The sequence below is a fragment of the Mus caroli genome, chromosome 12 (genome assembly GCF_900094665.2).
Source record: "Mus caroli chromosome 12, CAROLI_EIJ_v1.1, whole genome shotgun sequence".
Classification (NCBI taxonomy): domain Eukaryota; kingdom Metazoa; phylum Chordata; class Mammalia; order Rodentia; family Muridae; genus Mus; species Mus caroli.
The window spans coordinates 96,934,384-96,958,649 of NC_034581.1; the positions used below are offsets into that span (position 1 = coordinate 96,934,384).

A 24,266-nucleotide genomic window follows, 5' to 3' on the forward strand; every position below is an offset into this window, starting at 1 on the left:
GGGAGTGAAGGGTAAAGTGGGGGAGAGGAGAGGAGGAGGGAAGGGCTAACCTAAACAAAGTGTACATGAGAATTCCACAACGGAACCTGTGTTACGTTAACTAAGTAAGCACGAGCCGAGAGACTCAGCAGTTGCCGCTTGTGGAGAGGACCTGGGTTCGGTTCCCAGCATGGGCATGGAAGTTAACCATCATCTGTGACTCCAATTCATTGGCTCTGATGCCCCTCTGTGACCTCTGAGGTCCCCAGGCAAGCGTGGCAGACACAGCAGCCATGCAAGCAAAAACACTCACCCACATAATAAAAACAACTTCAAAAAATTTTTTTAACAAAAAATAAATAAGAAATCGGATGAAAAGGAACCGTTTTTTTTTTTTTTTTTTATGATGCCACTACTTGGTAGGCAGTTAACCACCTCCTGCAGACCCTACAAGCTGCTGGGGTGGGCATCTCCATACCCACCTCTCGGAAGACATGGGTTCAGGGAGTTTAAGGAATTTGCCCAAGGCTACACTGTGGGGAAGAAAAGAACTGAGCCTGGAGCCCTGTTGTCGGAAGCAGACAATCCCTGTTGTCGGAGCCCTGTCGGTGCTGTACCCCAGCACCCAGGCACCCTTAACAGCACCCCAGGTGTCCCCATTTGAGGATGCCCTTTCCTGAGATCGCAGGGGCCTCAACTGAGATTGAAGCAGAATCGAGGGCTGGGACCATGGTCTGATGACCCACCAGCTGGGACTGGATAAGCCTTCATCCTATCCAGCCTACCGTCAGTCACAATTTCTCAGGAGAGCCCCAGGACACCACAGTGATTCTTAGAGAAAGGACATATATTTTCTTCCAAAGGAGAAGTGAGATGGGCACTGAGCAATTCCAGAGAGTGAGAAAGACACAATCACCACCGCCCCCAAGCACTTAGGAAGCAACCAATGCTGCTAACCCACTAGGCTCCCTGTCCCCCTGGCCTGGCCTCTGGGGAGGTTAGGACTTGTAAGAGAGACTAGAAATTCCAGAAGTTTCCACCATGGGCACTCAAGCTTTTGCCAGCTGTAACTGTTTTTTTTTTTTTTTCTCTCTCTCTCTCTTCATTAGCTAAAGATGGAGATAAGGCCCTGGTTCTAGGTCTTTCCATACACTAGCTCATCCCCTAAAGATACCCTTTCATTTTTTCCTCCATCTGAAATCCTACTCCAAGGCTTAGGTGATGGCACCTGCCTATAATCTCAGGGACAGTAGGGAGGCTGAGGTAGGGGGATTGTGAGTTCCAGGTCAGCCTGGGGGAAATAGGGAGACCATGCCTCAACAAAAAATGATAAACAAAACGCCTACTCTGGGAAATGCCCGACTGTGACCGACCAGGGTGAGGAGGGCTTGCTTCTTGATCATGTAGATGGGGAAGTTCATTACACCTCATGACGCCAGCATTTGGCTCCCTCACAGTCCAAAATGGCTGCCTGACTTCATCTTGACTGAAACTTCAGCAGCAACCAGTTGAGCTGCTCTCAAATTTTTAGCCCAGCAAGGGCTGATGCCTCATATCTTATAGCACTTGGGTAGCTGGGGGAATAAGACCTCAAACTCAAGGCCAAACTGGACTCCATAGCAACACCCTGTCTCAAAAACAACAACAACAAAAAAGACATAAATTGACCCTTGTCCATAGAAAATATATTTAATAGTGAAAAATATTATTTAAAACTGTTATGCTTGGAGGTAATTTTTTATCTGTCAATGTTAACTAACTAACTATAAAATGTTTCCACCATGTATTCCTGAGCCCCTAACCCAGGAATACATGGATACATGAGAAAGAGCTAAAGATTGCCTACACAAGGTCTGAGGGAGGAGAAAGGAATCTTGCCTCATGTGTCCTGTCCTGGACCAGCAGTAATGACGGCTCAGAACTGTGTGGACACTGCCCAGGCCAGCATCCTCAGAGTTCTCCTTTAGGGACTGCCACTCAGGTAAAGAGGGTTCCTTGACTTTCCCACAGAAAAGAATGTTAGAAGGGGCCAGTATTATGTAAAGTTGAAGTTTATTAAAAACAGAAAGAAAAACCCCTCCAAAGAAAGACCAGGGTACACCCGAGGGCACAGGTGTGGTTTCTCAAATAAGAGTGGCCTCTAGGAGTCCTAGTGGTAACTGTATACAGGATTTTAGAGACTTGGAATGTCATTGTCTAAACAGTTTTTAAGAGATTCTCCATTATTTGTATTTATTTATTTATTATTTGTTTACTTATTTATTTTGGTAAAGTTATAGGGTGGCTCCTGAGGCGCTACAGATGAGACTAGAATCTGATAAGGTAAAACCAGGAGCTAGTAGGGTTGCAAAGGAGCTTAGACTGCACCCTTTTACTCTAAGCTGGAGATGGATATTCCTAGAAAATTGCAGTTTTACAGATGGGAAAGGAAAACAGCCTTAAGGAAAGTTAATTGTGTTGAAATTCTGATTCTCAGCTGGCAAGAGGCTCCAGTCAGACTTCGGCCAAGTTACTTTCCCTTCCCATGTCGCTGGGAATTTCCCATCTTTCTCTCTTGACTCCCTTTCCTCAACCCGAGCACACAGTAGGACTGCAGTGCCTGGCCCACAGTGGGAACTCTGCTCTCCCGGGATGAGTATGACCATCTGGCTTACTTTCAGGCAAATGAGACAGCTTGGAGATGCTGAGCCTATTAATGTGTAACCACTGGCCTCTTGTCAAAAATGTAACTCGGCTTTCCAGAGGTCACTGTTGCAAATTCTCTTTCCATCCCCTCATTTTCAGGGCTGCCAAGGCCCAGCTGGCCCGGCAGGCAAGAAAGAGCCTGCCTGAGTCTGGAACCAGCAGTTAATGTCCAGGGCTGAGTTAGTCCAGGTTCCTTCTTCTCTGTGACTATCCTGCATTGACGGGAGGGGCAAGAAAATAATCTTCCAGAAAAACGACTCTCAGTGCTTAATGTTTTAAAACCACACTGTCAACAATGTGACTGACAACGGTGACTCTGAGCTTTGCTTTTTAATGTTAATAAAATATACACCACCCTTCCTTATAAACTCTGTCCAGCATTGCCACAAGACGCTTTTGCTGATATTTTGTCAGATTCTTGTGACTATATAACAACCCCTTTGCAACTGATAAATGACACATACACTATATTTGGGCATATTTTTGTTTACTACCAAAGGGAAATCATAGAGACATAAGTCCCCCGGCTACACAAGTGACTTCGCTCTATTGTCAGATAACGGATTTCGAAGAATGGAAAAAATAATTGTTTGTTTGTTTTGTACAACATTAATAGTCAACTATGACACTTTTAGAATCAGCCTCTTTGAAATCTAATCTGCCCACAATAATCCTGAGTTTAAGCTTATAGCTTGGTGAGTCCTAGATGTATGACCAGCCCTGCAGAAACCACCACCATGGAGCTGGTGAGAAGACTCAGCGAGTGAAGATGCCTGCCACCAAGCTTGACAACCTGCGGGTCTGGTCCCTAGGACTCACGTGGGAGGGAGAGAAAGCCAACTCCCACAACTGTCCTCTGACCTGCACACTTGCACCCTGGCTCAGGCATGCCCACACTCATACATGCACCTCAAACACGAAAAACAAGAAAGCAAATGGATAAATAAGTGCAAAATAAATCATCTTCAACACCACCATAAGCAAGATAACGAACAGTTATCTGAGAATCCTCATGTGTGAATGCAGGTTGTGACACAGCTGTAGGAGAAGATGATGGTGTGTGTGCATAGTTCTAGGCTAATGTCAGTGTCTTTTTTTATCGGGTTTTATCCCCTGCCAATTCGATTGAGGAAAAAGACATACACACACACACACACACACACACACACACACACACACACACACACACCTTGGGCCAAGTGTGGGTTCTAACTACTATAGCCCATCAGGGGCTGCCCTTCTCCTAGTCTCAGGGCAGTCATTGACTTCTACCTAATTGCACATGGAATTTCACTCCATAATAGGAGGAAGAATTTACCTTCCCTGCAGGACAGACAGGCATACCGCATGATCCTGGTTGGTCTCAAGAGTCACCTTGGCGCCATAGGAGAACTACCCTTAGAGAGGCCAACACCACAGAGAACAGAGCAGGGAGAGGGACCAAATATCAGTAGCTGATGGCAGCATCCACCCCCTGATTCCTTCAAATATGGATTCAGCCACAGCAGACAGCTTCCAAAGATGGCGCTGTCCCATGCCTACTATGCCCAATCCCTTCAGTGACCTGATTTGCTTCTGATGACAGAAGGTGAGATGTCATCTCTGTAATTAGGTTGTGTAAGACTGGACTTCCCAGCTTTGATGCAAGAGCCCTCCCTTGGTGGCCATCTCAGTCTAAACATATTGAGGAGTGTGAGGAGCAGAGGTAGGTGACTGAGGCTCTCAGCCCAAACAAAGCTCTTCCTGCCAATGTGCCTGCCTGGGAGCAGATTCCTCCCTGGCTGTGCTTGCAGAGGACATCCCAGCCTGGCAGCATTCAGTTACTGTCTAGGAAACAAAGTGGCTGAAGGAGCAGCCCTCGGTGTGCGCAGACTCTGCTGCACAGATAGGGATGTGTGTGTCAGGCTCCCGTGCTTACTGGCAGTTGCTTCTTCTCCCGCAGAGCCTGGTGGCATGCCACCTCAAACTCTGCTCAACCCAGGCAGATGACTGTGACTCTGTATGGACATAACACAGGGTGATTGATTTTGCAATAACAGTGTTTCCATTGTAGGCTTTTTCAGAACCTACTTTAATGAACATTTAAACACTTCAGCCTCCCTTCTAGGCCACTGACCAAAGGTAGGGGAGAAAGATGGTTACTAGGACAAGGGGGATGCGGATCTGTTTAGAAGTAGTTCTTTGGGGTGATTCCAATCTTCCTTATCAGGATATCAGCAGTCCAGTTCAAAACGTCAACACGAATCCGTAGTGGCAAACACCAGGTATAAGTCAATAGTAGTGGCTGGATCACGAAGAAACCATAAGGCTCTGCCTATCCGTGCTAGACCACAGAAGCAGCAAGAAGCAACTGGAATACCACTAGAAGTTCTTTGGTGTATTTCTCGCTACAAAATTACAACAAGCGATAATCAGCGAAGAGTTGCAAGGTGAACCAATGCAAGAGTGTCATTCACTGTCTGTTGCAGTTCTATTCTTTCCAAACACCATGGTTCTCTCTTGTGTCTGATTTAGCAAAACCTCCTCTAATAAGACAGCTTCCAGAAAAACACCACACGACACAACTGAGTCCCCAAGGAGCCAGAGATTTCCACTTCAATCCACACTCCAATGCCTGGGAAAATGGAGGTGTGGGAAGAAGATGGGAACTCACAAAACTACTTCCTGCTGATTTCTTTTTGCCAAGTGAAATGTCCTAAAGAGCCACTGTGTCACGGTTCCATGGTTTCTACTGTCAGGTGTTTAGGCAGGGTTCCTCTGATGACACTCTTACCCTTACTACATCAACAGATGCACCCGAGTGGCAGATCTCTGACAGCAGCTGTGATGGCATAGATATGTCCAGCGCCTTAGTTACTCTAAGGCTCACTTTGATCCTTCTTAGAAGGGGGAACAAAATACCCATGGGAGGAGTTACAGAGACAAAGTGTAGAGCAGAGACTGAAGGAAAGGCCATCCAGAGACTTCCCCACATGGGAATCCATCCCATATACAGACACCAAACTCAGACACTATTGTGGATGCCAAAAAGTGGTCGCCTTCAGGAGCCTGATACAGCTGTCTCCTGAGAGGCTCTACCAGGCCCAACAAATACAGAGGTGGATGCTCTCAGCCAACCATTGGACTGAGCACAGGGTCCCCAATGGAGGAACTAGAGAAAAGACCCAAGGAGCTGAAGGGGTTTGCAGCCCCATAGGAAGAACAACAATATGAACTAACCAGTATCTCCAGAGCTCCCAGGAACTAAACCACCAACCAAAGAGTACATATGGAGGGACCCATTGCTCCAGCTGCTCCAGCTGCATATGTAGCAGAGGATGTCCTCAATTGGTCATCAATGCAAACCATGGCAAGTCCTAACAGGGCCCTCAAGGGTGCTGAGATGGAAGATTACAGAGAGTGGGGGAAGGGTGGTTGGGAGTGGAAAAGGAAGAGGGTCTAGACAAGCAGACTGCACATCATCACGAACAGTGTCCACTCAGCCTTCTGGAATCTTGGCAGCCCCACCCCTAATCAGTTATCATCAAGAGTATCTCCATGGTGCACACCTAAGGAATTGTGCCTTTACAAAGCAAGTGAATGGTCAGCCTTCAGGAGGCCTCTGTTGGAATAGGAGAAAGGCCTGTGACTGTTCTGTGGAACTCAGGGTATTAGGGGGGCTGTCTAGTGTCAGAGCTGTGCCCTGGAGGGGAGCCTATGGGGTCTGAAAGTGTAGGGTTACTCATATCAGCCTGAAGAACTGGCAAGTAGTAGGATGGTCCACTGACCTAGATCCAAGGACACCTAGGAGTAGCTTGTGGGCTTATTGGAGGAACCACAGCCAAAGATTTCTCCCTGAAGGGATGCTCTCTTCCTTCTCTCATCTGTGCTCATCTTATTACAGATGAGCAATGGAATCTCTGAGAAAGCTGTACTGGCTGTGGCCTAAGGAGTCCCAGGACTGGATTTGAACATGTGACTGCCTTCTGTGCCCAGCTTTCAAGCAGAAAATTACAGGATTGTTGACAGAGATGATAGAAAGGTGACTGTGGCTCAGGGAAGAGCTAACCTCAGATTAGAAATGCCTATAGGGCCTGGTAGTACCCTGAGGGGGTGGCTGGCAGCAATCTGAGTGCTCGGTGGGGAAGTTGTGTAGGTCAGAGTGGCTAAGGTTGCTCCCTGGAGACCACACTCTTTTGTGCCTTCCAAAAAGAAAAACTAGTTTGATTGGGATGCAATTCAACAGCTTAAAGTGTATAATTTGATGGTTTTCAGATATAGCCACAAAGTTGTGCAATGAATACCACAGTCAATTTAAAAACATTTTCATCACCCCCAAAGAAACTCCATAGCCATTGCCAGTCACTCCCCACTCCCCAACTCCACCCACCCCACCCCGCCCCACCTCTAGCGAACACTAGTTTACTGTCTGTCTCCGTGAAATTGCTTACTCTGAACACTTCATGCAAAAGGAATGTGTTTAACGACTGGCTTCTGTCACTTAGCATGCTCTCAAGGCTCATCTGTGCAGAAGCACCATTGCTGGGGCCCCATTCTTTCTGTGGCTCAGTAACAGTCCCTGATTGATGATCCCTGATCATATTTACATATTCATCGATTGATAAATGCTTGGTTGCTCCCACATACTGGCTACTGTAAATTGTTTGTCTTTCTTTTCTTTCTTTCTTTCTTCCTCTCAGACACATGCCAGGCAACCGTTCTACCTCTGAACTCTAGCTCCAGCTCTGGGTAACACGAATAAAGGCTGATATGAACAGTCGTATATAAGGTCTTGCATGGACACATTATGATAGATAGCTTTAATTTGTCAACTTGACACAACCTAGAATCACTGAGAAGAAATTCTCAGTAAGGGATTATCTGCATTTAGTTAGGCCTGTGAGTGTATGCTGGTGAGAGGCTGTCTTACTTAAGTTATTGATGCGGGAAGACTCAACCCACTGTGGGCAGCACCATTCCCTAGACAGGCTGTCCTGAACTATGTAAGAGTGGAGAAAGTGAGCTGATCACAAGCCAGGTAACCGTGGCCACATTCATTTCTCTTTGCTCTGGATGTCATGTGACCGGCTGTTTGACATCCCCTCCCCCCTCCTCCTGCCTTGACTTCCCCATAATGAACTGTAACCTGGAATTGAAAGCTGAAATAAGCCCCTTTGGGTATGTAGTTTCCCCTTCTGAGGAACTGCCAAAGCCTCTTCCCAAATCAGCTACCCCATTTACCACTCCCAGCAGGAGACTGTTAACGAAGCCTCTCCTCTCACTTCCACAGGCTGATTTGGAGGAAATGCCAAAAGAGAAGTGGTTGTGAGGGTGTGTGGACACTCTAGCACTCCTGTGTAATCGTGGGTAGAGGCCAAGGATGTGGATGGATGTTGGGTTACTCCGACAGTGCACAATGCACAAGACAGACGGTCACAAGCACAAAACATTTCATCCGTCCCCAGTAGTCTAAATAATGCCCAGGCTGGGAATGAATTAAACAAGGTGATATCTTGAGGTCCGCTATTACCTGGTCTCACAGGCTTAGCTAGCTCAAGGAGACATTTTTGAGTGTCTGGGCGCTTAAAGACTCGCGGTTGTTGTGTAAGCTAGCAAGTTTTCTCCTTCAGTCTCTCACTGGGTGCTGTACTCAGCACAGGTGCCTTAGATGCCAGGCTTCATGGATGATATCTGCTTTGTTAAACAGTGATCTTATCAACAGAGAAGGTATCAAGGAGAGACAGAATGGCCACCTGTCAGGGACGTGGAGGAGGTGTCCCGCCTTGGGGGCGGGGGTGGGTGTGGGTCGTGGCTCCCCCGGGATGACGGAGGTCCCTTTTGGGCCGTGGGCCTCGTCACCTGCCAGTCCTGAGTGCCCTGCTACCCGGTGCCAACTTGGAGTCTTTCCTGTGAGTTTCGTTCGCAGGCTCCGGGCCGCCACAGTCAGTCCGTGCTGTCCTCGACCCCGGCACCGCCCGCCGCCAGGCCCGGCCCTAGGGGCGCGGCCGGGCTTCCGCGCGCCCCAGGGGGCTCCCTGCTACGAGCAGCCACGGCCGAATGGCTTCTGACAGAAAACCCTTGACCACCAAGGCCGGCCTCTTCCTGCAAGCCCCGCGCGCTGCGATCCAGGAAGTGGAAGGCAGCGGCCCCGCGCTTCCCCACTGGGCGCGCGGCTGGCGGCGGCGCCCGGCCCGGCCCTCGGCGAGGGACAGCGCCAGCGCCACGCGGAGGTCACTGCGTCCCCAATCGCCTGCCCCACGATGCGACGCGCCGAGGCGCCCTCGAGCGCCCACCCTGCCGGGTAAGTGGCAACCGGCTCCCGCCGCTCCCCAGGTGGCCCGCGTCCTGTCTCTTTTGCTCAGCTTGATCCCCGAGAGCCCTGGGTGCTCCGGATAGGGCTACGGGACATCGTGGATGTCATGCTGAAATGAACACCCCCCCACGAGCGTGCGGGATCCCCCAGCAGGGACTAAGGGTGAAACTAGGTTCTGCAAGGAAAGGGGGGCGGCCTTGGTGACTGCCGCACTTGGCCAAACTTTCAAATCCAGACTTTGTTAACTGGAAAAGCAGCGCACACTGTGCGGCTGGGAGGGTTTGGTATGTTCGAGCCCGAGGTGTCTGTGTAGCCATGGCTCTAGCCTAGGCTGAACTTTGGATGCAAGCACTCGCTGCCCTGGCCCAGCCAGCCCCATGCACCACGATGCACCGCTGCTCTGCCTAAACCCCAGTTTGCGCTCTCAGGTCCTGGGACTGGGAGTGGGGTGGGGGCGGGGGTGGGGAGTAGGGTGGTAGATAAGAAGCACCTACAACTTTAGGCAGGCCCATCCAGCAACTAACTCTCTGCCTGGATTGAGGCGCCACCAGATCCCATCTGCAACCCCGCTGGATCGGCTGGGGACCTTTGGACTGGTCTTTGAAGAGCCTGGTGTGTGAGGAGGGTCTAGAGTGCTCGGGTGCAAATAGTTGGCAGGGATACCCAGACGCAGATGCTGTATGAAGTGTGTGAAATTAAATGGCTTGGGAACGGCCATTTGGAAGGGATTCCTACTTTTGTGCTCTTCCCTACCCCCCACCTCAAGACCTGGGACACTGCCCAGAGCTACACACGGCTGGGAATGTCCTGTCATCCCGCCCAGTCCTGAGAGTAGATCCGGAAGGGTCGGGTTTGAAGCTGCACTGAGTAGAAAAGCCTTCTAGGACTTTCTGAGGTGCCATGGATGATGGACGAATCTGGGGTACCATACTTTTTGTATTTCCGTTTTAAAGTCCCGGGGCCTGATCCCGGATGAATTCCCGTGGCTGCCTGTTTTAATTCTGTGACCTCATCTCTTTGAGCTTCCACTCTTTAGAACAGGGACGCTATCTGTACACATCTTGTGCTCTCCAGGGTTTGGGGACAGTAGGGTGTAACTGGCCCCCATTCGGATAGGAAAGACTGGGATTGTCCTGGGGCGGGGGATGGGGGGGGTTGGCTGCCTCCTTCCTCCTACCCCCAATCCCAGCTACAGCCACAGCCCGGAAATTCTGTGTTGATGCTTCCCTTGGAAGTGATCTCTGTGGAGACAAATGTCATCTGCTGGGAAACTGGGAATTCTGATGCAGAAGGGGTCTCCTGGGAGCTAGTATCTGCTATACCCTGGATGGGAAGGTAAAGCCAGCTGGCTAGAAAAGGAGGGTGAGGAATCAGGTTCTGATCTCATCTACTTCCCCATTTTCCCCAAGGATAGCCTGGCCTGACCCATTGCCTCCTGCCTTTGTTTACCTCTGTACCAGTGATTGATTTCACTGTGCCTCAGTTTACTTACAAGGATAGTCAGTAGTCACTGCTCTTCACAGGTTGTTTGGAGGGGACATCCTCAGCCGCTATTATGATTAGCATCACTGACATCTGTTGGGTGGGCCCCTTCCTTTTGCCAACTGGGTGATCTATCTGCCTCATCTGAAACTCCAGAGTCCTATTACCCCTCCCTCACTGGGATTGAATTGGATGAATTGTGGTGTGTGTGTGTAGGGTGTGTGTGTGTGTGTGTGTGTGTGTGTGTGTGTGTGTATGTGTGTATCTTTCAGTCACCCTTGGCCTCTGGGTTTGTTTTTTGTTTGTTTGTTTTTGGGTTTTGGTTGTGTGTTTTGGAGACAAAGCCTCACTGAACCCAGACCTCACTGATTCAGCTAGCCTGCCTGGCCTTTAAGCTGTCTCTGCCCTGCCTACCCCAATGCCTGGCTTTTCCATGAGCTCTGGAGAGTCAGTGTCAGGTCCTCATGCTTACTATCAGTGGCTACCCTCTGCATACAGAAACCAAAGTGAGCCTCTAACTGATGGGTCTGCTTCTTCTAATGGCCTTGGTCCCTGCTCAGGGGCTGGTCTCTTTTAAGGTCTTTAAAACACCCTGCACCTGCGCCTCACACCTAAATACTCAGGGACCTCTTACCCCAAGTCACCCCTAGGCCCAGCTGCCACCAGGACTGGTCCTGAAAGCTTTTTGAGTCTATCCTTGCACCCTACTGGCCCAGAGCCCCCTTCTTTCTGGGGTGAGAGACATTCAGATAGCTGGGGACTGCTACCCCAAGGAGCCAGGAGAGTGTCCCTTGAGTTCTGAATCCTAGGATGCAAACTCTGCTTCTTGTTTAAACAGCTGTCTGGGAAGAGATGCACATGGGTTGCTGGCTACACTGGTAGCAGCCACATTTTTTTCCACCCACTGTGCTAGGCTCCACCATTCATTCAAGACTGTTCATAACTCCTAAAGCAGCCTCTGCCCACTGGCTAGTGTTCTCGGGGGACATAAATTGAGCAGGAGGCATGAGGAACCATCCGAGCATTCTAGGTATGTGCACAGAAGAGGTCACTGGGAAGAGAGGACATTCAGCAGAGGTTTAGAAAATCTAGAACATTCTAAGGGGTGGGGCAGTGTGGTTAGCGGGAGCCAGTGCTGCAGAAAGCAAGGGCTTGCAGGGGTCGGGAGGTCTATGGTGAGTGCACAGGGCCCAGCAGAGGTTTTCATAGAGGATGATAGACTGTAGGTGGACAGACAGTAGTTGGGGAGGGGCATGGTAGCCTGGAAGCCAGGCATAGCCAGTATGGACACTTGAGGCAAGAGAAGTTAGGGTGGCAGACTGGGTTGATGGATCAATGTTAGACAAATAGAGTTGAGGGAAAGGGACATTGCAGGAGAGGCTGAGATGATAGAGGGCTACCCCCCTGGGCTCAGACACCTGACTGTGTGGAGTCCTGGGAGAGTGGGTCATGTATCCCTCAGTCTGTGAGAACTGGAAGTTTCCAAGCCTCAGGGGAGATCTGGCAGGCACCAGACACCTCCCCGCTCTGGCAAGCACACCCAGTGCATTTTCCTAGGTTTGCTACATTGAGGGTTTACTTAAGATTGTATTTGTAAAAGGATTCCACTCTTGGAACAAATATGCCTGACCCAATCTATATTCCATGTAACCACGAGGCAACAGAGATCCTAAAAGAGGAAGGTGGACTTGGGTCTCCTGAGCCTCTGGTCTGGCATGGTACAGGTTCTACAGAGGTGTCCTTAGTCTCTCTAGGCTCTGAGACTGGGAGGTCTTCCAGGCTGAGGTGCATAGAGCAGGGCCTCAGCTCCTACAGCTTTGCTGCTATCTCGGATTTCTTGGCTTTTTTCTCAGGTAGTCTTGACTGGCAGAGACAGACCCGGGCCTGGGCCAATCAAGGTTCTTATTACCAGGGATGTGGGGGAGAGGTGCAGTTAGCATGGCATGGAGAAGTCTGGGCACACGACCCTCTGCCCGCCCTGTACTTGCCTTTCTCTTGATGCCTGCCTGTCTTGGGTCCCAGTGTCTATGTAGAAAACTTAAGATCTTACGAGACACTTGTATTCTAACACAGATGGGGTCCAGAGATCACAAGTGAAGAAGCCTATACAGTATCTCTGCTGGAAACAGAAGATGGCATGATAAGAAAGGCAGGCCCCTTACCACCCTCTCCACCTCCCCCAACTGGTCCACAGAAGGAGTGGGAGCTGGCCTTCAGGGTTCCAGGGGTGACTGCCGTTTCTTCCCTCAGGCCCTCTCCCAGGTTCCACCTGTGAATCATCCCTTGGTTCATGTCACTAGACAATGACAAATGAGCTGAACTGGCAGGCAGCCACAAAGAAGGGAGGGAGAGCAGGATTGGAGAAGAGAGGAGCCTGGAAAGGCTTGGAGTTGGGCTCCTTAGCAGGGCTGGAAGAGAAAGTGCAGCGCTGCATTCCCCAGGAGTGGAGGAGCCTGTAGCTTTTCCACGGACTTTGGAAAAAGGAGTCAGACTTTAGCCAGCTCTAGATTTTTCTGTCAAAGTAGGGACTGCCCAGAACCTGCCTTTTTATTTTTAGAATCAGGAAGTTACACTGTTTTGTCCCCTAAGGAGGTCTGGACCAGGGAAGTCTCCTCCACTGATGAACCTAAGGATCAACACCACAACTTTAGTGGCTTTTCTGATACAGTGTTGCCGAAAAGGTAGAGGGAGGCCATTTCAGCTCCTTGGAGGCAGGCTCTCAGGCTAGGCAGGGAGAGCCACACGTCCTTCCAACTTCTGGTCCCCCTCAGGAGCATGCTCACCTGTTTAAAAGGCCCCTCAAGAAAGTTTAGACTTCAGGGTGGGGCACCTTCCAACTATAGCAGATGGCGACCCCAGTTTCTACACACCCTCCCTAGTGTGGAAGGCAGAGATGCCTGGATACCCAGGACATTGAAGAGAGCAGAGCCCCTTTCTCCCATGGTCCTTAACTGCCAGGATGTTATGGGTCCTTCTCAGGGTTGGGGCAGAGTAGAACATCTCCTGAGCCTAAAGAATGACGTAGGCTGGGGGTGCAAGTGCTGGAGCCCCTGGCTGCCTCACAAGGTTCCAAGTGTAGGTCTCTGAACTTAGAGAAACTCAGTTTCAAGGTGTTATTGTTGGGGGGTGGTTTCAGGTTGGGGGGAGCTGTGTTTCTTAGATCTAGAGGCTGTTTAGGGATGGGCACATCTGTAGAGCTAAAGGGTATCCTGGGGTCCTGTCCCTCTTAAGTTTGGGGACCAGTTTCCTAGAAAGCAATTCTCTATGGTTCTAGTCCCCAAATAAGTTGATTCTCACCTCTGAGCTGCTGCTCTGGGGACATCCAGTAATTTCCCCCAGTGCTGGGCCATGGGCAGTGGGAATGGATCCTGCAATAAAGCTAGGGTGTACCACAGAGCAGGCAGTGAGTGCTTCTTCCTGCCAATGGCTAGAAATGTAGTCCACAGAATAGTCTAGAAGGTACTATTTACTTTCCTAAGTAACAAAGACAGACACGGAAAGGAGGCTTCTGGGTCATCTCTTTGACCAAACAGCTGGGAGGAAATGCTTTCTCATCCTGTGGGTTTATTTGATAAAACTGGTCTTTCAGAAGAGCTGAGTTTGAGAGCTCCTGTGAATAAGGCCAGACGTTTCCTAGTGGGACTTGGTGACTGATAGAGGGTGGGTGGGCTTCTCTGGTGAGGGACAGCATGAAGCAAGTCTGAGTGACTTCCAAGTGAGTAGAGTAAAGACAATAAGGAGGTACCAACAACCTTCAGTTGTCTACATGTATCCTGGGACATCAGCCTTTGCCAGAGTGGAAACATGGAGGTCTGAGGAGACCCTGCCTGGGAAGAGTGAGGCTCCCTGCCAGAGTAAGGCCTCTTCACCACAAGCCCAGGCCTTCTGCATGTCAGTTAGCCCCTGTATTGGAAGCCAGGAAGTGACTCTGTGTCCTCCGGCCCCATTAAACATGTGAGACGGCCCTTGAAGAAGAGAGAGGCCAGAAGAATCTTTCTTCAGATAGCAACAGTGCAGAAGGAAGGCCTTGCTGGACTCTGTCAGGCTGTCAGCCTTAGCTTTTCACAGAAGAATCTGGAAATACCTTGGTTTCCACTTCAGGTGCAATTCCTCTCTCCTCCTCTCCCCTGGATCAAGGCTGTCGGGGCTTGCTCCAAAGCGGCAACGATGCCAGTGGTCACAGAGCCCCTCGTGCTATCTCCCCAACTCCTAGAATGTCCTCACTCTGTCAGTACATTGAAAAAAATGTGCCAGCCTGAGACAGAATCTTAGTTTCTTTCAGACAAAGTGGCCTTTCTCTGAAGTGGTTGTGGTCAGGACTTGTCTGTACCTGAAGTAGCTACAGTGAGCTCAGGCCACATCCTATAAAGCATTGGCCCTAGGCTCCGGAGCAAGGCTGCATCTTCCTAGTCAAGACCAGGAGGACTGAGAGACCTCCAGTTCTGGTCTGGGAAAGAAAGAATCTACGAGACAGAGGGAGGGGTGAAGAGATGTGGAGCCTTAGAGGGGCTCTCCTGTTAGACAATACCCCACGTGGAAGCTGGCTTCTTGTTTTTGATGACTCTGGGATCTTCAAACAAGCCAAGACCTTGTTATTCCCTAGTAAGAGATGAGACTTCAGTTGTGTACACTAGTGAGTGGGGCCAAGTGGGGATGCTAGAACCTATAGGAGGAGCCTATTTTCTGAAAAGCCTCCTGGGGAAGTGGAGTGGGCTGGGCCAGGAGGGGAGAGACCACAGGCATTGGGAAGCCCTCCTCCATAGGCTCTTCAGGCTCAGAGGCTGACGAAAGAGTAAGCCTGACTGTATTCAGTGTGTGATGGTCTCTAGCTAACGGGTCAGCTGTCAAGACAGGATTTACCCAGTTCTTTTCCCACACTAATGTCTGATTTCCTCCCTCTCGGCCAGTGTCAGAGCCTAGCCATGTGGATGTGTCTAGGATGTTAAGTTTAAAGAATGGCAGCTAAGGATGGCTTCTGATGACACTGTCAGTTATACATCATCTTCCTGCTCTGTGTGTTAGGTACCAGCCTCCTTCTAAAGCATCTCCTGGTATTCTTCAGTCAGTAAACACCTTTCGGTTCACTCATCATCCCATTCTCCTACAGCCAGCCAGCTAGCTGCTACCTGTCCACTCATCCATCTGCTAATCCATGGAGCCAGCCAGCCAGCTGTCCATCTGTCTACCATCTGTCAATCTATCCATCATCCACCCATCATCATCCTACCACCAGCCAGCTGTCTGCCCTCCACTTGTTCATTCATACAGCATTGAGCCAGAAGTCAGTCCATCTATGCACCCTCTCTACATTCATTCATCTGTCCATTCATCCATCCATCATCTCTTCACCCATCCATCCATTCATCAGTTCATCTGTACATTCATTCATCCATCTATCCCTCTACCCATCTGTCCATCCATGCATTCATCTGTTGATCTTTCCATTGGTTCTTCAGTTTATCTCTAACCGTCAAGCTACTCACTGAACAGTTGGACATCTAGACATTTCCTGTTTACCCACTAAGGAACATGAGAGGCATGTACACAGCTGAAGTACATACAAGGCACTGTAGACAAGGTGCCGAGGTGGTACTAACCTTGACTGTGATGAGCAGGGAGCACCTGATACCAACAGCACTAGGTTTGAGTCTCCGAGAGCAAGCATGTATTAACTGCTGGGATTAGGACTATAGAGAAAGGAATTCAATTAGGAGTTGGCTTGAGTGGGAAGTTGAAGACTTGGTGCAAACAGGTCATGTGTGTGGAACCCTGCGGTATGGTGTGGGGACAGGAGAAGGTGTTGTATGTGAAGGCGTGGAGGGAGTTCCATTTGGCTCTCTGTAGAAGACTTTGGCTTTTATTTCCTATGATGATACATACCACAGGTTTGTTCCTCCACTTAGTGGCTCAGCAGTGCTGGGCAAGATGCTGCAGCTGAACCTGCCACAGCACCTTCTTCCTCACACACAGCTAATAGGGTGGCAACCCCAGCTCCCACAGTGTTGTCATGGCAACCAGAGGCAGAAAGGGTTCTCAGCCCTTGGGCTGTGAGACCATCAGGAACTCTGTGTGCATGTGCACATGTGTGTATGCTTGTGCACACACATACACACATGTGGGTACTGTTGGTTTTCAGTTTTTATTATATACTTTAAGAATTCAAACACAGACAAGAATAATGAAATTGAAAGCCTCAAACAGTTGTCTCTCTGAGCCCACACCCAGACCAAATATGTTCTTGTATGATTTTAATCTGTATATACATGGTGACTTGTGTTCCTCTTTTTGCATGAAGGGTCACTTCCTGCTTCTATATTTCTACATGTGCTAGGGACATGTGTTGCCTGCTAACCTTCGTGGCACCATATGATGTAACATTCTTTTAAAATTACCTTTTGTGTATGTGCCATGGTGCCCAGATGGAGATCAGGATAACTTCTGGAGTCCCTTCATGTGGGTACTGGCAATGAAATGCAGGTCATCAAGCTTGGTGCCAGGTGCCCTCGCCCACTGAGCCATCTTGCCAGCTTATGTTATGGCCATTTAATGGGCAGAGCCAGCTTAGTCATTTTCTGTGTTGATTGCTTGACATCATCCCAGGTCTCTTATGTGTTGAGTGAGACCTTTGAACCTGTGTGCAGGTCCAAGGGCTGACAGACTTCCTTCAGAGTGGTGCTTCATCTCTCTCCAAGAATCTGAATTTGAGGTGAGAGTGACGCAGAACTTCATGGTTAGCCTCTGCATTCTCAGTGTGTATAACTTTTAGGCCAACTGTTTTTTTTTTTTTTTCAATTTTCTTGCTAGTAGATATAGTCATTTGGTTAAGAGCATAAGTGGGGAGTGAAATTTGCTCAAAGATGCCCTTACAAGGAAAGGAGTTGTGTTTCCTGTAACTGAAATGCATTGGCTGGAGCTGAGGCAGCCATCTTGGACTCTGAGGTAAACAGAAATGTAGAAGCTATATGGGATGGGATAACAATATGGTTAGTCTCAAAACATAAAGCGCCACTCTTGGTCTAGAATGTTTACCCAGAATTCCGTGAGTCTCCTTGTATGAGAGAGGAATACATATTTATTTTGTTCAAATCATTGTGATTCCTTCTTTTTCTACTACAAATTCTATCCCACAAGACAGTTTTATGTTCAAGTCCTTGTTCTCAGAGGAGGAAGAAGGGAGAAAGGGCGGAGAGGAAAGGAGAGACCTCTCCTTCCAGGACTAGATTACAGGCGAGTGAGTTTTAGATTTCACTGAAAGCTTCTGGCTATTTATTCTGGCTTGCCGTCTGACTGCAAAGAAAGCCTTGAGCTCTGGGATGTGTCAAGCCTTCTCAAAACTTGTTACATAGCATTGTGCAAGTTCACTACTCAGTCTCGCATGGCTGAGGGAGCTGCAGTGGGGGAGGGGGAAGAAATTGCATTTTGTTCAAAGCTGTGTGGGAGGTAGGGTGGACTTGGCCTGCTTCTGGGGAGAGGCAAAGAGCACCTTGCTTTAGTTTTAAGAGGCACTCTGTCGAATGTTGGGGACCCCAACCAAAGAACACACTACTCAGGATGTGTGAGGCGTAGTCTACCCAGCCCAGAGGAACTCTCTATAGAGAGGGACAGTGGCCAGGGCTGGGGACGAGCTTGCATCCCAGGGCTTGGAGGGTACTGGACCCCAGTAGTGAGAGATGCCAACTCCGCTGGTCCAACCCAGGCCTGTAACCACCCACTTCTGTGCCCTTCAGTTTTCCTTGGACTCAGGTCCTATGAAAGGACCCAGTGTGCCCTCCAGGCTGCAGCTTGATGAATTTGAGGCCCCCTGGGCTGCTGTGGCGCTCAGAAGGCATTTCCTGTTTTCACTTGGGATCCCAATGTGTTGGTATGCTGCTGGTTTGTGAACCCAGGCCCTCACAGCACAACCATTGCTTCCAGTTTGGATGACCACAAGTGCAGGCACCTCAGATGTCTGTACCCAGATTTCCATAGTGAAACCAACATGGCTGCATCTGGCTGTGGGTGGGAGCTACTACAGGAGTCTGGGCCAAACAAGGCTCAGGATCTGGACCAGATCTTGGTAGAGGAGATATGGTACAGTGGGGTTGCAGCAAGTGTCTGTAGGAGGGAAAGTGCATGGGATCGGACAGGAACTATGTGTGCACTCCTTCAAGTGGGCAGGATGCTGCTCTCTTCTGCCTCCTCCCCAGGAATTAGGGCTCAGCATATTCTCAGTGGGGCCGGTACACTGTGGTCAGAGAAGCAGTGCATGGAGCAAATGGGTAGGACCCGCTTTGCAATCTCTGCCTTGGTTTCCTCGTTGTACAAGTAAAGCCATGCCTGTTCCTAACCCGAGGATTTGGTGATCTCATGTGTGTTTGAAGAGTGTGGGACATAAAGTGGGTACTCCACGACACATTTTTCTGAAGCTCACTCTCATTGCCCTGTCACTCAGACTTCTGGCTGGGACTCAGTTTATAGTGTTGCTGTTGTCTTGCACAAACTGGTGTGTAGTCCCTGGCCACGATCCACTTTGACTTGCTTTGAATCCTAGGGACGGATGCTTGTCCTCTTTGGTCTCTGCTTCCTGTGTAAATACAGCTTGGAGATGCAGAGGCGCCTTGTCCTAAGCACCAGTTGAAGCTAGTGGTGGGTGGCCTCATGGCCCTCAGACAGTGGCATTTCACAAGGCTCATGGCCTCTTCATTTATGATTGGAATGGGGAGGAGGCCTGGGTTGTGCTTCTTAGGAGGACCCCAAGTTCCTACAGCTGCCTCTGACCAGTCCCCCCTTTTCCTCCCCAGTGTACCCTCTTCTCTCTCCTCAGGGAGCTGAGTGAGCAGGTTGCCAGTCCAGGCTCTATGTGGAGAGGTCTTAGTTTCCTCAGGGTTCTGTGCAGGCTCACAATGGCCAGTAATTGGTATCATGTCATGGGGCCATTTCCTTGCACTTCATGGCTTCTGTTTGAAAATCTGTCTCCTGGCTTAAATTCATGTGCAACCCCCAAATCCATGCTTACAGCTCCCCAAGTCCTGTCAAGTCCCGGAGTGTCTATCAAGAGCTATCAGTCCTCTGACAGAAGGGTAGCTGGCCTCTCCACCCTATACTGCAGACATATCCTTGGCAGGGCATTCTTCTATCAGTTGTGTCCCACACCTTTGTGCTTTTGTTGTTGTGGTTGTGGTGGTGGTGGTAGTCATTTTATTGTTCCCATAGCACTAAAATGTTCCTAAGCACAAGGTGACCATGATGTATCTTAGAGAGATCTGTGGGTACTACGAGCTTCCTTCAGGCATGAACTTCAGTGGTGTTCAGAAGTAATGAATGGAAGGTGTGTATTCACTCAGAAGCACATAGCCAATGCTTAGGCTGGGCTGAGTCCCTGAGAACAGGGTTCACTATTAGCGCTCAGTATTCACAGGAGCTAGGAGAATCTAACCACTGGGCTTATGCCTGCCAGCTCCCTCCCTCTTAGGCCTCCAGGCTGAGGAGTATCTGCTTTATCTATGGTCTGCCTAGAAAAGCACACTCTGTCCTTTAGGCCCTGCCTGGGGCCTGGGGCTTCTCTCACCTCCATTAAAGTCTGGGGCTTAGGAAGACCAGTTTCTGCAGATGTCTGTAGTCAGTGGCTTTAGTTCTGTGGCTCTGATGGAATTGTTGGGGGTATGGATATTTGTGTATTACTACAACAGAAGCATGGACTCTCAGCTCTCACAGCCGTGCCCTGAGAACCCCAGCTTGCACCCTGAGGATCGACTTCTAGCAAAGGTCAAGTCACCCTATTGTCACCGCCTTCCAAGGCTGGAGTTCTGGTGCCTCTCGGTGAGGACACCAAGAACATAGAGCGGGGGACCAGAACTGAGCTCCATCCCAGCCAGAGCCTCTACTTATCCATGAATCTCCTGAATCCAGCATCCTCGTGCCTCCCCTGAGGCCCACACCTGTTGCTTCCCTAGATCCAGGAAATGCCTCAGGTCCCAGCTGGACTGCCATCTCAACCCCACTGCAAGGTGACATTTGTCTGGAAGACGCACAAAGGATGTCAGGTCCCTACTTGCCAGTCACTCCTTTGATACCCTCAGGACACGCTGTCCTTGGAATTCCAGGGGCACGTGAACCGGGTGTCTGGAGCATGCGCTTGCCCTGAGTCTCCTCCTATGGCTCTCACTCTCTCCCACCTCAGTACCTCACCCTGCATCAAGTTCACCGGCCAGGATCTGGGCAGCTCCTGCTGCTATGACAAAAGATGCCAGAGAAAACAGCTTCTAAACAGCAGTGGTTTCCCTCTCACAGATTTGGAAGCTGAGAAATCCCAAATCAAAGTGCCAAATCCAAGTGCCAAGAGGTTCAGTGTTAGTAAAGCCATTTTCTGTTTCTCAGAAGGCTCTCCTGCCTCTGTCCTCACATGGAAAAGAGCCACGGCATGTTCTGGGCCTCTCTTATGAGGAAAAAACAAATCTACCAATGAGGCTTCACCCTCCCTCGTGATTCCTACAGGCCCCACCTCCTAACTCCATCCCATAGGGTAAGACTTTGAAGTGGGTATTTGCGAGCACACAGACACGGGGTTGTGACAGTATCTTCAGCATCCTCCCACTTGAACAGTCACATCTGTGCACATGTCCCATCTGATGGGGCAACTGGGCATATATTGACAGGGCGTAACCGAGTGGTTGGTTTGGGGCCAGGGCAGGCAGCACTGTTTGGCTTTTGGGGGTATCTGGGAGGTGGCTTCTCCCTTAGAACTGGCAGGAGAATACTCAGCCTGAGGCACACACATGACACACTCGACACCCAACAGAGGAAATGTGGCCACAGCTGCTGTTTGAAAGAGTACCAGGTGACTCGATGTCACAGATACCCAGGAGACGTGATGCTTTGGTGGTTTGTGCAAGATGGGGGTCAGGCCCGTGTGTCCTGTCTGCATTCTCGCAAGCTTAGCGGTGACCCAAGGAGGAGCAGGTGCTAGAAGCCAGCCTTGTGTTCTGAGTCACCTTTCCGTTCAGAGGTGGGAGCTCCTTTGTCAAAGCACACTTCCTCCCCTGCCACAGACACCCATGCGTTCTCCAGTGGCCCTCTGAAGTAGGTGGGGGCATGGTGCCTTTTTCTTGTTTTACTGCTGAGGAAACTCAGATTCATAGAGGGGTGGGGAGGAGCAAAAGTTTATCCAGCAAGTCAGTCAGTAGCAGAGGCTGGGCAAGAAGACTATTCCTTTCCAGGACAGAGCCCCTTCTACCCTGCTCAGAGCTGCATAAGTCGAATAGTGGCCATAGCTGGCCACTTACCATGTCATCTCCAAGCACCAGATGCTCTGGTCCTGGTGTTCCTCCGCACACTGCAGGCAGGTGCCTGGGAAAAGCACCTGCTCTCTGCCCCCTTCTGCGATGGCTGAGTTGTGTCCCTGAGCTCTTGTGTGGTGTACAGGGGTGGGGGTGGGGGGTGTTGTGTGCTATACCTTTTTAATTTCCACCTCAATTCCAGATGATGAGAACCCCAAGTGAGCAGCTTACAGGGTCAGAGGCAGGGTGACAGCAGGCTGGGGGACTCCATGTGCTATATTGCTCAAAGCTAGAATGGCCTGCCTGGGTGGGGACCCTGCCCCTGGCTCCTTGTTCCTGTTTTCTCAAGAGCTCTATCCCTGGCAAAAGAAAGAGGCAGAAACAGGAGGGCACCTAGCTGGGGGATGGTGGAGGGCATCTAGACAGGGATCGGGGAGAGCATCTAGATAGGGTTGGGGGAGGGCACCTATCTGGGGTGGGGTGGAGGAGAGCACCTAGACAGGTGGGGGAGAGCACCTAGCTGGGGGGTAGAGGAGAGCACCTAGCTAGGGGGTGGAGGAGAGCACCTAGCTGGCGGATGGGGGAGGGGGAGAGCAGCTAGTTAGGGTTGGGGGAGGGCACCTAGCTGGGGGTGGGGGAGGGGTCCAGCCAATAGAAGCCCAGAAACCCTGGGGCAGCTAGGGGCAGCCTGCTAAAGCTGAGGCCTGGCATTCAGCTTGTTCCTGGGTGAAAAGCCATTGATTGCAACAGCAGGCTGTGGAGGTGACATTTCTGTCATGGGCTGATGGGTTTTCCCTGTGTTTAGGGAAGTGATGTACAGTAAGAATGTGCGATTCTCCGCCAGTCCCCTTTTCATTACAAACAAACCATGAGAAACACAAGTGAATGAATACCATGAAAAGGCAAATGATAGAGAAGTCTAGATCTGCTTCATCCCACAGGACAGCCACTGGCCTCATAGAGCTATTCTACATGTTAGATCCAATTAATGAAGATGACCCTGTAGCCACACTGGCCACAGTCCAAGCACTCAGTGTGAAACTGCACTGGGTGCTATAGGCTTTCCAGCTTGTCGACATCACACGGGATTCTGGGAGACAGCACTGGATAGACTACAAACTAGGAAAACTGACCAGCAGCCACTCACTAAAGTTTGCAATGATCAGATCCATCTCATGTACTGGTAAATAAATATTTAATATGAGCTGGGAGTCTCTACCCCACCTTTCATTCGGTTCCCAGACACATCCATTTATAAGAAGCCTTGACTGTCAGCACTGGAGTGGGCAGCTGTCAACCTTCTGTGGCTCTTTGGCCTACTTCCCTGTCAATAACGCGGAGTTATGATTTGCCATGCTCTGCCTAGGCCACTCTTGCTCCAATTGGTCAGCCCTCATGGCCATGTTTACATGATTCACCTACCCCATGGTGTCTTCTTCCTTCCCCCACCTTCTCTCTTCCTCTCTGTGGTCCTGCCTCAGACCCAAAGCCCAGGGAACCGAAACTCTGCCTGTCTCTCTTCTGTCCAGCCACAGGCTGTAGGCAGCTCTATTCAACCAATAGTTTTAAATTAAGGAGCAAGGTTACATAGCATCACTTGGGGTACGTAATGATCTCTTCATCCCTGGGGGCAACCAGACCTTGGGGGCCAGTTTAGCATTTCAGCATCTAGCAACCTCAACAGCTACCTTTATAATACCCAGGAGACAGCATTTCTACATGTATACAACTCCACAATTCTGTCTGATAGGCCTATGGATATATGAGGATATTTTCTCTACTTTTTTTGTTTTGGCTCATGGTTTCAGCTTCTCATCATGGTCACTGGGCTCTGATGCGTTGGGGTCTATGTGTCAGGGTTGAGCACCACAGCAGGGTTGCTTGCCTCATGGTGGCTGGGCAGCAGGGATAGAACTCACTTGTGAAGTAAAGCGCCCTTCCCCCCACCCCACTGCCACCCAAGCTCATGGGACCATGATCCATCAGTTCAGTGAATGACTGAACTGATAAGGGCAGAGTCCTCATGACCTGTCACCTCTCGAAGACCTCACCTCTAAACTCCACTACATTGGGCCTTTCAATTCTCGAGTTTTGGGGAGACCCTTCAGACCTACTCTGTGATACTCTGTGAGGCAAGGGGCCTCAAGTGTGGGGAACCCTGGTCCAGTCTGCCTCCTGGCTCTTTCAGAGTGTCTAGGGTGCTCCCAGGCAGTAAGCTAGGCTTTTGAGTGGGCCCCACCCCCAACTCTATCCCATTTCACACAAGAGACCCAGACAGGCAGGAAGCAAGAAAGCCTGAAAGATGTGTTCCTTCACTTTTGTATCTGTGCATATGTGTGCATGGTGTGTGTATGTTCATGTGTGTGTATGTACGTGGTGTGGTATAGTGTGTGTGTGAACATATCACATATGTGTGCCCTGTATGTGGCGATCTGAGAACAGCCTTGGGTTCAAGAGCCTCTGCTTTTGATTTGAAACAGGGTCTCTCATTGTCCTGAAATTTCACCAAGTATGCTAAGCCAGCTGGCTAGTGAGTTCCAGAGATCCTGTCTCCATCTCTCATCTCACCATCT

The 24,266-nt window shown here is 50.0% G+C and overlaps 1 protein-coding gene across 1 annotated transcript in view; it reads left to right on the forward strand.

The window, feature by feature from the left end:
- Positions 1–8,629: 8,629 nt before the first annotated feature.
- Rin3 (Ras and Rab interactor 3) overlaps positions 8,630–24,266 on the forward strand; it is a 113,603-nt gene continuing 97,966 nt past the window's right edge. Inside the window, exon 1 of the mRNA XM_021179321.2 lies at positions 8,630–8,944. Coding sequence (XP_021034980.1) covers positions 8,904–8,944 — 41 coding nt within the window. The 5' untranslated portion in view covers positions 8,630–8,903. The remainder of the gene's footprint in view (positions 8,945–24,266) is intronic.